At 41.9% G+C, this 14,456-nt stretch overlaps 1 protein-coding gene across 2 annotated transcripts in view; it reads right to left on the reverse strand.

The window, feature by feature from the left end:
* Nucleotides 1-10,484, reverse strand: part of zmym2 (zinc finger, MYM-type 2) — a 39,782-nt gene extending 29,298 nt beyond the window's left edge. The window contains exons 1-3 of one of the 2 annotated variants that reach the window (XM_028023046.1): nucleotides 10,348-10,484; nucleotides 1,619-2,320; nucleotides 343-505 (exon numbers count right to left, since the gene is read on the reverse strand). In XM_028023046.1, the coding sequence (XP_027878847.1) occupies nucleotides 343-505; nucleotides 1,619-2,305 (850 nt within the window). In that variant the 5' untranslated portion in view covers nucleotides 2,306-2,320; nucleotides 10,348-10,484. Of the gene's footprint in view, nucleotides 1-342; nucleotides 506-1,618; nucleotides 2,321-9,255; nucleotides 9,273-10,347 lie in introns of those variants that run through there. The other variant, XM_028023047.1, reaches the window with a different exon arrangement.
* Between the last annotated feature and the right edge of the window lie 3,972 nt (nucleotides 10,485-14,456).

Consider the following 14,456-nt stretch of genomic DNA (forward strand, 5'->3'; position numbering starts at 1 on the left):
TAACTGAAAATGTATTAAAACTTATTCAAACTGTTCTATATTCAATGTTTTTCCTCCTACCAAATCGTGTTTTTTGGGGGCGGGGGGTTTCAGATAAATTCCGCCCCAAAAATAAATCAAAGTTTATGGTTGTAATGTGAAAAAACGTGAAAAGGCTCGACTACTTTTGGGAGGCGGTTTAGTTAGTCCGCTACTCGTCGTGTTGGTCTCGGATGACGGCAGCGGGAGGCTTAAATTCTTCATGAGTGCTGCTAGCTGGCCCCATCTTCCAGGGACCAAATCGGCAAAGGGCCTACACTCTCACCCTTCACCTGACAGGAAACAGTTAACTCCAGGCGTTACCTGCTCCTTTGTGCGTCCCCGTGTCTCCGTTCTGAACCAGCTGGCTGGCGGAGCCTCGGCCGGGGTTAAAGGAGGCGGTTGGTCGAGCAGATGGGGTGTCAGGATTCAGACTGAAGGCACTGCTGATCTGCAGACCGTTCTCCTCTGTCTCGTTTTCATCCGCCTGAGGACAGATGCAGCAGAGGTTACAGGGTTTTCTTTTTTCTTTTTCCCCCCATTCAGCAGAAACATCCAAAAGCAACGCGATGAAGAACCAATGACATTTGAAGGGCAATGTGATTTCTGTGATGCGGAAAACGCGGACGGGGATTGTTTAATTTGAGAAAGAAAATGGAATTCATAAGAAAACGAAAAAATTAACAGAATTAGCTGATATTGGAGGAAAGGGGATCATATACAGCAGTCTGTGTAGTATTTTGGCCACAGCAGCTCCTGTACCTGCAGTTAGCTGGTAAAGCTGGGCTCTCCTATCCAAACAGAATGAACCGGTCAGCCATGGTGGGAAAAACAAATTTCTAAAGTGTCGATGTCTTCACCTCGGAAATAAAGTTTTCTGTACATTTTGTCATTGCACTTTTGTTTGAAGGCACAAGGATACGACTTCTCAGAAACATAAAGAAGCTAGCCAACAGCTGGTCACGTCGGTTAATTCTTGAACATTTACATAAATCAGTAGACGTGAGAGTTGTAGGTGACTGTTGCTCTGAATCCCAAATTTTGGGTTCAACTCTAAAGCCTCATTAAAGGGGAGATTTTCTTATATTCTGCTAAAAACCTGATTCTTAGTTTTCCACATAATGTTTGAATTCTTTAAAACAAATGACTTTAACACCTTGTAAAACCAATGTTCTGTTAAACCACAGAAGTCTGTTATATATGTGAAACAGAATATTAGTAAATGTGAAACTCTAGCTATTGATTTGTTCAATTTTTTCATTCACAACATAATCACATACTTTTGGGGTAAATAAAACAAGGTAAAAGGGCAGCACCGAGTGCCATTTTATAGCATAATCAAGTAACTATTGTACTTGTTGCATGTGTATCAAATATGACACCTTGAAATTGGGTCTCTGTGTCTTTATAAATTCCTGCTCTTCCTGAAACTCCGCCTTCAGGAGCTTATCACCACATTGTTCCTCTATTAACCTTTTAGAAACGTTTAGACCAGCATTATACAGAGAAGCAGCTCCAATAATGAGCTCAGCAGATATGCAGTTCTACCAGGTATTTGCTAACCTTCATTGCCACCTGCGCTTCCAATGCTAATCCTCACCTCTCCGACAGCCGCCGCTCCGCCTTGGAGGGACGTCACAGAGGTGATCATCAGGTTGATGTCGGCCTGGGCATCGTCTGGATGTGGCGGCGTGTTGGCCGCCGAGCCCCTCTGGTTGCTGGAGCCCAGAGTGGTGACGCTGGAGATCCTGATCTCCGAGTCCGGGTCGTTGCTGCTGAGCGCGGCGGGTGAGTGGGAGGCGGAGGACTCTCCGGGGAGCGCAGGTGAGGGGGAAGAGTTTTCTTTCTGTTCACAGTCCTCCTCGTCGTCGATGACGATAGGCTCCGGGGCTGCGGTCCGAGGCTTCTGGGCCGCTGCCGTCGCCATGGATGCGTTGGAAGACGGAGGACAGTCGGGGCTCTTGGAAGGCGTTTCTGCTGCGTCCTCTGCCGCAGCGCCCGCATGCTCGGCACTCTCCGCGTCGGGTCCGTCTGGAGAAGAGGTAGCAGCAGCAGCGGGAAGCGGCTGGGAAGCCTCCTCCTCTACAAGAACAACATCATCATCGTCATTGTCCTCTGTGCCACCCTCCTTTGTGGCTTCGTCTCCCGTTTCCATGGACACCGGCTCCCCAGACTCCTCGGCGGGAGGTGAGGATGGCGGCTGGGAGGAAGGAGTGGCGTCGAGAAGCTCCGCCTTCTCCTCCGCGTCCTCTGCCACAACAGGGCTTGGCTCTGACTCCCCATCCATCGCTAAGGCAACCACCTGGCGAGTCAAACAGAAGCAGTTTAGGACGCAATTAGGAGGCGGCCTGCGCCAGTAATTAGTTTTATGTCTGACAGCTGGACAGGTAGCTCAGGTATCCCCTGAAGTAAAACCCATGGTTGCCATGGTTTCACCCCGTTTATGGCTTGAGATCGTTCTCCATTTTTTCCCCCTATTAAATTTAGTTGCACTATCCCTTTAAAACATCCGTTTTCACATTTGTTTTTCCCTCCAGCTTCTCCTAAATCTGTGCTTTGACTTCATAGAATCTGCAACATTTCTCTGGAGGAGTGAAAATGCACGTATTGGCGTCGCCGTAGTGACGATGTGCGATTTAGGTCAAGCATTTCGATTATTTATTACCATTACAAGAATCAAATAAAAAGGGATGCAATTAATTACAGCTACAGGAAATATGTCATTAACCACTCGAGTAATTAACTTATTAGCAAAATTAAACCTAACAAAACCTATTTTCTTTAGTATTTTCGCAGATGGAATCTAAATTATATTACTTGAAATAAAGATTAATTAATTGGGTTAGTTTTTCTAAAAATAACTCCCTTTCTTTAGCCATATATTAGATTAACATCTAAATCCCTTCAATTAAGTGTAATTTATTAGCGCTAGGCTGAAGGACAGTAGGTTGCTTAACTTTTTTTGTGTTTACTATAACAACTAAAAAACGCAACAGATGCAACAGTGTTTCTGATGTATTGAGGAATAACCTGTGTAGAAATGGAGAAATCATGGATTATTAAGTCTCTAAACAAAGTTGCCCTTCAAAAAATATTAATGAGAATGAAAATTATCAAGCTCATTTTAATTTATCCTGCAATTAATTGATTAACTGCAACAGGCTTAACTGGGATGGCGCAGCTTTTAGCTTGACCTGGGATCTGATAAATGCCGCCACGACGATAAGAGTTGTAGGAAATAAACAGAAACATGACTAAGCAGTGACAATGTCTTCCTGGTTTAATCACAAACAGATGCCTGATAGAGATGGGAAAAGTAAAGATCAATATATTGAAGATGTATTTGACCACATCTATTGGTTTTAAAGTAGGAATGCACCAACCGCAGTTCTCTGGCCGATCACAGATTACCAATCTTTTTTTTTTTTTTTTTTTACCCCTCCAGGGGGTCTTTTGTGGGCTCTAGTGTCCCTTATATGAAAGTAGGCTGACAGGAAACGGGGAAGGAGACGGGGGAAGACATGCAGCAAACATCACTGGATCCGGGAGTCGAACTCGCGACGGCAGCGTCGAGGACTCAAGGCCTCACACTCTCCCCTATGCCACCACGGCACACCCAGATTACCGATCTTTAAAAAGCCTAACCTGCCAATGATGATTTTGGCCAACACCAATATTTTTTGTCTGAAAAAGTGCTAAATATAACAAGGAAGTTGCTGAGTTGACAACAGTGGGGTGACTATTGTCAACTATAAACGTGCAGACATGACATGCCGGGCCGATCTATCAATTGAATCTCTCTCACAGCAGAGCAGAAGAGGTCAGTGGCTGATTTTTAGACCATGGCTGAGGTGCATAAGATCGGTTTCACACGTATCAGCAGATCACCGATCAAATCAGCATTGATAAATCGGTTGGCCGATAAATCAGTGGACACAAACACTGCTCTTAAAAAAAACAACTCGTTTTCAAATAGGCGTTTACAGGATACCTGTTACATAAAGAGGAGACATTCTTCTCACTAAACTCAACATAGTAGCTGTATTTTATGATATTTTCTAATATACTGATGCTTGTATGGAACAAAGAGTGGGAAAAAATAATAAAAATAATAACCCAAAACAATACATTTTTGAGGATTTTCAACAACATTATTTGGAATTTATTGTTAGGATAAATCCAGTTTTCTATTATATAAAAAAACATATCTTAACTGGGAGGGGGCGATATGACGGTACAAGTTTTATTACCGTATTTTGCCACACTGTTCTGATAAAGTGACAAGAAGAACTAGTTATTACTTATTTACTGAGTAACTGTCACATAAAGATGTCTAATTTATATCACTAAGCTGCACACAGTAACTTCATTTAACTGTATTTTCAGATTGTATTGATATTTATTGATACTCTCATTGAACAAGCCATGGCAAAAATAGTCAAATTAATCTCAACAATACAGAAAGTTGTGAGGGTTTCTAAATATATTTGGAATTTGTTGTAAAAACGATAAATCAGAATTCATCACGATAAATAATACGATAAATGCCCACCTCTAATGGAGCAGAGCTACCTTCAGACAAATCCCTGCTCCAACACACCTGAACCAACCAGAGGCCTTCTCTCACCTGCTGCCTTCCACTTCTCCGCAAAAAGGTGCTCACTCGTCGTCCTTGGCAACCGGTGAAGCTACACCTTAGTTGCCAGGGTGACGGTAAGGCCCACTGCCTCTAAAAAGTCTGGCTCTCTGTGTGCCTCATCTGGGGGATGTTGATTTAGTGATCGCCATACCAACCGGAGTAATACATAACTTATGAATGGAGCTTAAACGGCGAGGCGGACTCTAAACACCAAAGACGAACGGCAGAACTCTGCAGCCAGGGAGAACGTTTTGAGGATGTGCGCGGTGTGAAAGCTGGTTGCGTTTGTGTCACGTAGCAGTCGGGGTGGCTGCGAGCCCCATACATCACGTCGCCGCCGACAGCTGCGGCGCAGAAACGCACATGTACACATGAACGGATGCGCTGATCTTTGAAGCTCGTCATTCCCCTCAACAGACAGGAAGAGCCTGAGCGCACACAAACATCTCCCTGAGCCAGAGCAGAGGCCAGGCGGCGCTTCGTCCCCAGAACCACAACATCCTGGTGGCCATTTTGATCCCAGCACCATGCCACGGCTGCATCTCGGTGGGAGGGGGTTGAGGTGGGTTTCGGGGGGTAAGGAAGTGCCCGGTCACACACTATTTCACAGCTTTTTTTATTACTTCAGTCAAGCTGAATTTCAGCATGGCGGATTTTCTGTCGTTTTAAGTTCCTGATGAGGCAGGAGAAAATCCCCTTGTCCTGTTTTTTTTTCACCCCCCAGATCTGAACCAGAGCCGGGTGCGGCCAGCGGATGACCCCCCGGCCTCCCTGTGAAACGTTACATGGTTCTAAACTGGGACACATCCTACTTTAACTGGTGACGACTCATCATAGGCTACCAAGATGTAAAGTTTCAGGGCATATTTTAAAAGCGACACACACCGTTTGTTCCTCCAAACATGTTCCTTCTTCTCTGAACTTTTTAAATTAAGGACAGGGTAAGTAAAAACAATCGTTTTACAACTGTTTAGCCAGTTGTAAAACACTCCAGGAGGCCCAGCGCACATCACATGTTTTAATGAATATGGATAAAAGAAAACCTCCTGGCTGCTTAAACATCACAAAGAATAAGAAGACGTGTATATTGAGATGTACATAACCAACCGGACAATCTTTTATAATACGCACAAGTAAGTTATGAATAAAATGTAAACACTATGATCAAACATAACATTGTTTTATTGCGTTTTAAATTAAGTTTAAAGTTTTAAATTTAAAACTACACTGAAAATTTGCAATGCCATGTTCAACATCAGGGCTGCAGCTAACGATTACTTTAGTAATCAGTTATTCTAACGATTAATCAAATTTAAAATGATACGACTCCGCAGATTTTTTACTTTAACCCCTTAAACTACAAGAAATGCATTAAAATATTAAAATATTTTCATTCCTTTTTTAAATAAAAAAATATATTTTAATTGTCTAAAATGCAATAACATAGCACTACTGCCATGCATGTTAACCAGGTGAAGCTAAAGGTATGCCTCTAGAGGAGAACTGAGCAAAACATATTTACAGACAAAGTTTTTTATTTTTATATTAAATACCAAATGTGAAAATTTGTATAGTTTTGGCTGAATTACTGTTCTGAGGGTGTTGCTATTTCAGCAAATGGCCTTTGAGTTTGTACATTCCAGTTAATTCGACATCAAATTAATCCAACTAATCGTGATTAATCCAACTGGGGTTTTCCTCAGTGTATTATAAGCCTGGCGGGTCACCAGGCTTTATTTTGCCCCCACCAGGCTTAGCATTGTTAATTTATCTTAGGTTTTTTTTTAATTATTGCCTTTCTTTAAAGACTATATAGTTGGTGTTTAGTTATTAATAATCCAGTCTTCCAAAAATGCAAACTATCAAGTAACATTTTCAAATTTCATGTCAACCTTAAACATTTTTTTAACTCAAAAACATGGCGGCCGGCTGAATGACTGCCCTAGCGCCCCAAGCATCGAGCTTAGCAAGTTTTCTGGGGGAAACCCTGCCAACTAATTACGATTAATCATTTCAGCCCTATTCAACATAACAGAAAAATAATAGTTTATTTTAGTTAGTTAGACAATATTTTAATTGCATTAATTAAGGCAAGACTATGAAGTATTTAGCACTATATATGTATATATATATATATATATATATACATATATATATATATAAAAAGCTATGTTTTGTGATTTTTTCCCAAACAGCAGACAAGCTAAAAGACATGCATGTCCCAATAAGGTAGGCAATTAACTGGAAGAAAAATATTTCCCAGTATAAACATCTAATGTTTGTTTTTTTTTTAATGTGTAAACAAAGATCTGGTATGGCTAATGTATGCAGCAGCATAGCTTCGTCTCTGTGTTTCTGGCAATTTTGCATCATATTTTCTTTGGCAATCCACCAGAGTCAGCAGGGTGGGTTGCCATGGATTCGCTGCTGCTGGATGTGAATCCATAGCCAAGAGTTGATTGGAGTGTAGACAGAGGGGGAAAAAAAAAAAAAAGAACCTCGATGGGGGGGGACTCAGTCTGATGCAACACAGTAACGGGGCTACCAGTAAGTAGCTAATAGCATGTTTACTAGAGGTGCACCGATTGCAGTTTTCTGGCCGATCACCAATCTTTAAAAAAAAAAAAAAGCCTGATCTGCCAATTCCGATGTGGTTATGATCCCAATTATCTCAGAAAGATTCTAGCAAAGTACAGTATAGGCCAATAAAAGATTCTCATAGAATGAAGAAAAAGTCTCTTTGGGTCACTTTGAGCATCGTCCTAAATGTAAACATATGGCTTTGTGTGTTGTGTTTTTTTTACTCATAACTTTTCAGTTTCAGTATAGTTTATATTTAAACATGCAAATGAGCATAAATGAGCTGCTGGTTCAAAAATATACCAATTAACAGTCGTTATTATGTCACTGCTATCAAGGTACAATGACGTTTTAAAACTGCAATTACTTTCCATCCTATTGTGAAAGTGAAAATTGGAGTTATAACTCTTGCACTACGTTGATTCTAGATGAAGTGTCAGGCTGACGGGTGTTTTTAACCTCTACGGAGGAAGTGTAGCAGTGTCGCGCCTCCTCCACCTCTTGCTGCACCCAGCTGGTTAGCTGGCTGAAACAAAACCACTAGGCATTTCCCCTCACACAGAAGAAAGAAAAATGTTGCTATTTAGAAACAAACTTTGCATAAAAATGTGAAAACCATTACCTTATAATATTATTTTAGCAGTAGAAGGAATAACTTCTATATAACTTTAAATGGAAGACCATTTTTAAATGGTCTTCCATTTAAAAACCAATACAATCATTTATGTTTTTAAACGTTTGTGTTAGTAGGGTCTGCAAATGCTGCAAAAACATTCAAACCTACAGTAATTGAGATCTGCTTTCCTGCAAAACACTGAAGCTGAATGAGGAAGACTCGCTGCGTCTGCTCACGTGACAGGAAGCTCACAGCAAAACAAAATGTCAGTCTTCATGTCATTTTTTTTTTTTTTTGTAGCAGCTCCTAAACCCAGATCCGCTCCCAAAGCAGCTGCACGTAGCAGCAGCATTACCTCGTAAGCCAGAACACCAGGCTGATGTCATCAGACCACATGTGTTGAGGTAACATCTGTTTGCAAATGCCATGGTAACCGGTGGTAAAATACTGTGGACAATGTGGAGCACTACTCACCCCCCACCCCCAAAGCCAAGCCGCAAAAAGCAATGGACGCCAGTCGTTTTTTCTTTTTTGCAGCCTGCCAGCCTCATGAATGGGGGGAGGTGGAGGGATGGATGAATATCAGTGCAAAGCAGTGGCGCTCTAAAGGGGGAAAAAATAGACTGAGTTCAGACTGCAATGCAGAGCTGCGAGACAGTCTGCATGCACGTGGATGAGAGACGAAAAAAAGAAAAAAAAAAACGAGGATCCGGCCACTAATGAGCTCTGACATGTAACCTTGCTCCCATAGTCAACACCAGGTGGACACAGATAAGGAGGGGCCGGGCGGGCGGTGTGTTACAGAGACCCGCCTACCCTGCAACAAAACCTGCTTCATGGGGGCAAAACAGCCTCTGCGCCACATCACCATAGGTGCTCCTCTACCTTTCCAGCACCATCCGGCTTGCGCAGATATGCAGCATTTGCCCCCCTTTTGCTCTAAAGAAGAAGAAGACAGCATATCTTATTCAAATTAAAAAGCGTGAGCTCATTATATAAGTATTATGTCACTGAGGATGTGATGCGTAATGCGCAGCCACCACAACATCATAGCAGCTGATGAGTTGGGGTAAAAAAATTTAAAAAAAAGAAAGAAAGATAGAAACTGGTTACCTGGCAGCAGAGAGACGAAACTACAAACCCTGAACTACAGCTAATGAGATTTAATGGGACGAAAAAAAAATATATTGACCACAGGAAGGCAGCGTGTAGCAGGATTTCAGGCCGTGTCCTTGATAATTTACCAGGACTTGGAGAGGCCACCATAGCGGCAAATGAGGTCCTGAGGCCCGGTTACCACGGGGGGGGACTACTTCCCCCCTCCATACACCCGCTCCACTTCCACCCAATTCTCCTTCCGTTTCCCTTTTGCTTCTCAGCGCTTTATCCTGACTTAACTTACCGATGACTAGAGCTGCTCCAAAACTTTGATCAAAGACAGTGAAGCCAGCTACCTGGGCTGCGCAACTCTTCCATAAATAACCCGAGTTGGAGGAAAAGCTAGCCTCCAAGTTGGAGGGAGGAAGGAGGAGAGGGAGGGGGGTATTCAGGAGAAAACGTGGTTCAGGGTGTTCCGTTTCCACCCCTGCCTGCCCTTCCTGGCGCAAACAGCCATTGGATTAGCGGCGGATAGAGGGGAGGAGAGCCGACACAGACTGCGCCATTGTTAAAACGCCGCTAAAAAAAAAAAAAAAGCTAAGAAAAAACGACAACAACTTGCTAAGATTGAAACGCACATTTTGCACACAATACACAGCTCGACACCCAGAAATAACCCCGTCACCATCCTCCTCCCCCCCCCCCAAAGAAAACGTTTGCAAACGTTTATAATCGCACACACCCCCATCCTGTTGGGCCCTTTTATGCTGTCTGGTGCACCACATATACCAATTACATCAAAACCGGCCCGAAATTCAGCTAAAAACGCCAACATTTATGATACCTGTCACGTTGGGGTTTTAATTGGAAAGTTAGCCTGCACATAGTCCACCCTGGCGCAATCAGTGGCAAATATACCGGCCTCCACTAGGGGCGCCCTTCCCCATTCGCTTCTCATGAACTGCCTTTATTTATGTCATGCGCTGGAGATGGTAGACGCGAATAAATCGCATTTACGTTGTATGCTTGACGGTTACAAAAATCCAGGTGTTAGTCATTAGTCACGGAACCAGATAACATCGAGCCCTCTCCCACCCCCCTCCACACACCTCCCACAACCCCCCAGCGGAAAGCAGCACTGCCTGCTGTCCGCCATTAGGGAGCCAACGGAACAATACTGGAGACTAGAGGCGGCAGCGGCCACAGTCCGCGGAGCCGGGGAGGAAAGCTAGACGAATTAACTGTTTATTCAGCTCTCAGTGCATCTCCTTTGGTCGCTGTGACTCCACAGAGCCTCTCCAGGGACCCCACCGGGCCCCCCCCACACAAGTTCCCGAAACTTTAATCAATTAGGCACGAAAGTGGGAAATAAAACCCTTGTGGGAAATATTCTTACCGGAGGAGAGCTCGAAACGCTGTAGCGCCACTTTTGTGCCTTGACATTAATCCGAGAGGGAAGCGCGTGCGCACTACGCAGAGCCCTTCACGTTCCTCGCAAAGATCGTCTATAGCACAAGCAGCCCACTCCTCGTTGAGTACGTGGTCTTAGGAGGTTCACGTTCCAGAGAAGTCTCTTCAAATCCATTATTGTTTATTACGAAATAATAAACAAAATCTCTGTACCCTCTGAATTACGAACTCCAATGCATTTTATTGGAATTTTATTTGCTTCTCCAACAGATTACCTCAAAACATGTCCAATTGTATTGGCAACTATTTGTTTTACACAGAATGGCAGTGGTGCCCAAAGTCGGTCCTCGAGGGCCGGTATCCTGCATGTTTTAGTTCTCTCCCAGGTTTAACGCACCTGGATCCAATGATGGCTCCAGAGGCCTAAGAAGAACATTGACATGCTGAAAAGGTTGTTACTACCACCAGGGAGAGAACTAAAATGTGCAGGATGCCGGGCCTTCACTGACCGACTGGACTCAGGGAGCTAAATATAAACCCACATACTATTTTAAACCATTTTTAGCAAAAACTGCTGAACACCTTCCAGTTTATGACAATTAAAGAATGAAGCAATTATTAGTGGACTAATGGAGTGCAAGGTATTAGAACTGAAAAGGATAGAAGCGTCCTTTACCACATTAAAATATGTAAAAAAACAAACAAACAAACAAAAAAAAAAACATTCATTCATAATGGTTTTTCTCAATTTTTTTTCTATTCATAAAAAGATGAACATGTAAAATAACATTTCTGTAAACATATATTTTATGATAATGATTAAAAAATAGATCCAATTTTATGATGAAAGATATTTATTATTTTCTGATTATAAGTAATTTTTTTTTTTTTTTATTATTCGTGCTTTTGTCAAATTTCCCTCCAGTTTTCTGAGGTCCCTCTGGCGCCCCCTGGTGGCACCCCAAGGGGCCGCGGCCCTCACTTTGAAAAAAAAACTGGGGTTGGTCGCAACATTTTTTCAACAATTCTGTATTAAATATAATTTTTCACCGGTTTTATGTAATTTTCGGAGAAACGAAACTTTGATTTTTGAATAGCCGCAGGTCATAAGCATAAAACGTCAACAAAACGTGTTTTCTGATGCGTTTTTTCAGTAGCCAGAAATAGTGGCAGAGTGAAACCTCTCTCACACATTATCCTATCTAAAAAGCTACTATTTTTTTTCTTTTTTCTTTTTTCTCTTTTCGTTTGTCCTCAATATTTCTTTCGTCCGTCGCGCAAGCGCAGCAGCGGCAGCAATCAGCGGTGCGTGGCTGGCAATTAAAACGCTCCATTACGTTAATTGCATTTTATCGATGCATATCATGTTTCTCATGACAACTGACTGGCAGTTCAGCTCGGAAGTGAGCGTTTATTAAAGTTGGAAAGCTGTTTGTTTGTTTTTTTTCTTTTCTCTCTCATAGGTAAAACAAGCTGCTGCTTTGCACAGAGCGCGCGCGGGTCCAATCAGAAGCAGGGATCAGGGTTGAGAGAGTTCATGTTGTCAGCTGTGTTGGTCGGTACGACGTCGGGTTTCCCCACTAATTTCATCCAGACGTGTGCCAGAAACCAAGAGGCCAGGAAAAGCAGTTAATAACCACCAAGATCTAAAAAAAAAAAAAAAAAAGCCACCTTCTTAATTCGCACTAAATATGCGAACAGGACAGGATGTTGAGGGGGGAAAAAATGCATATTCGTGCGATAAGAACTAATCTCTGATCAAAGCAGATCCATTTTGAATCAGAGGAAGGCTTTCATTGGGGTTAATCTGGCGCGTTTTGTGAACAGATGATGGCAACATGGCGGACCAGGTGCGTTCAGGTCTCTCCGAAATGCGCAGATCTGATTTGTGACCCCCGGATGATGGCGCAGAAAACATCTCTGGTTATGTGGCCGCACACATCTCGAAAACACAACACGGTATTCCAGAAAGCGGCTCCATGATTCATTTTATTAGTTCCAAATCAGTCACATGGAGTCGCTGCTGGGGTTGCCAGATCTGCCTATTGTGTCCTGCACAAAATGTCTGAGATTTCCGCTTGCATACATGCGCAAAGATAAGCGCCCTACAAAATTGGATTAAATTTTACAAATCTAACGCCGTGTGCGCGCGCGTGTGTGCGCGCGCGTGTGTGTGTACCAGGTATTTATATCCTTATGGGAACCTATTTCTGCCTACAATGTGGGATTATGGGGACCATTGCTCCTTGTCGGGATATTTTCTTGGTCCCCATGAGGGAAATTGTTGTTTTTGAGTCAGTGGTTAGGTCTGTGATGGTTAGGTTTAGGGTAAAGGTTAAGGTAAGGGTCAGGTATGTGATGGTTAGGGTTAGGCTTTAGAAATTAATGGAAGTGAATGTGAAGTCCCCACAAGTGATGAAAACACGACTGTGTGTGTGTGCGTGGACGAACTCCATATGCAGAAAGCATTAGATTTTGCTCACGTGATTCATTTTTAGTTGTGTTTATATAGAGCAAAATATTATTATTAGGGCCCGCTCACGTTAATTATATATAATCCAGTTCAGTCTTATAATTTGTTATAATCCAACATTCAGATGTGACTGTGATCCTAATTAAACTAATTCAGTTCACCTTATTTGTGTAGGTGAACAGACTGATTTATACACCTAACCTAACAAAAACGATTCAACCAATCAGATTTCAGTTAGGTCCTGGAACAGAAGTGACATATTGAAAAAGGGCCACTCTTTTCATCAGGTGACTAACTTTGCAGCACTTTTCCATCCTGTGAAATCATGTGGCAACCATGATTAAAGTTATCGATGGCAGCAACCGAGAGGGAAAAAACAGAGAACGCAAAGTTAATGGCAGCAAGAATGGCATGAAAAGTGTAACTAGAAAGTAGTAGGAGAAAGTAGCACGGTCAGACAAAAAAAGAGATCTGTATGCTCTAAATTTTATATAGAAATATTCTATTATTATTATGGACTTTTCAAGGTTTTATTTGTCAGAATTATTTGAATTCAGAACATATTTTTGGAAGATCCAAATTCATAGATTATTTACAAATATCCCTCCAGTCAGATCACTGTGCCACGTTAAAATAATAATAATAATAATAATAATAATGTTTTCCTGTTTTGAATAAGCAGATATTGCATTATTCCTTTGAAATTAGCAGGATTTTTTATTTTTATTTTTTGAACCGGTATTTATTAGCTCTTGAAAACTTGAAAAGTGGTCGCCGTTCATTTTACCATTTTGATGCAATGTAAGTTTTATTTATTTTTATTTTTTCAGCATTTCCTTCTGCAAAGTTTGGCCGTTAAACAAGTAAGCCTTTGTTATCTGGACCATCTTAGTTTTTCTGCATCACATGCGTTTCCTTTCATGGTGGGAGAGTACCAAGCCTGAAGTTAAAAAAAATAAACGAGTTCCAGCTTAGCACAGATAGAAAGAACCTTCTCTTATTCTCTTTATAAAGATGGATCAAGCATCTTCCAACAGAACCCAAAAAGATCAATGTCCAGGTGAAAAACATCTGACTTTAAGACTTTCAGTGGAAGAAGTGAAGGAATAAAAGCTGATCACTTTTGCAGAAAATTTCACGTGCAGTCCAAGTGACCAGAGAGCATAAATTTTGAAGTCTGCCCACAAATTCAGGTTCCGACTTTGACTAGGTCATTCTGACACATTTGATCTAAACCACTCAGCCGTAGTTCTGGCTGTGTGTTTTGGGGTTACTGGGTTTGATGATGATGCTGATGCTGCACATATGCACTGTACAAAAAGAGATTCCCCTTACTGTTTGCCACTAAATCAACGTAAATATTTGCAGTTTTACTTCACTAAGAATAACCAATGGTATTTTTACTTAATAAATACCAAAAAATGGTTAAGATTTTTTTTTGTTTGTTTTGGAGAATTTTTAAAAGCTTTCTTTAATTTCAGAAGTTTACACCAATCGAAGCTGCTGTGTCTTTGCACGATTTCGGTAACACCTCGTGTTGTCACGTCTTTGTAGTCTTCTGATTCGTGTTCATTTTCAAGACTGGACTGATTGCAGAACAGCCGGAAAACTGCACGACTATG

This window comes from Xiphophorus couchianus, chromosome 7 (assembly GCF_001444195.1).
Source record: "Xiphophorus couchianus chromosome 7, X_couchianus-1.0, whole genome shotgun sequence".
In the NCBI taxonomy this organism is placed as follows: domain Eukaryota; kingdom Metazoa; phylum Chordata; class Actinopteri; order Cyprinodontiformes; family Poeciliidae; genus Xiphophorus; species Xiphophorus couchianus.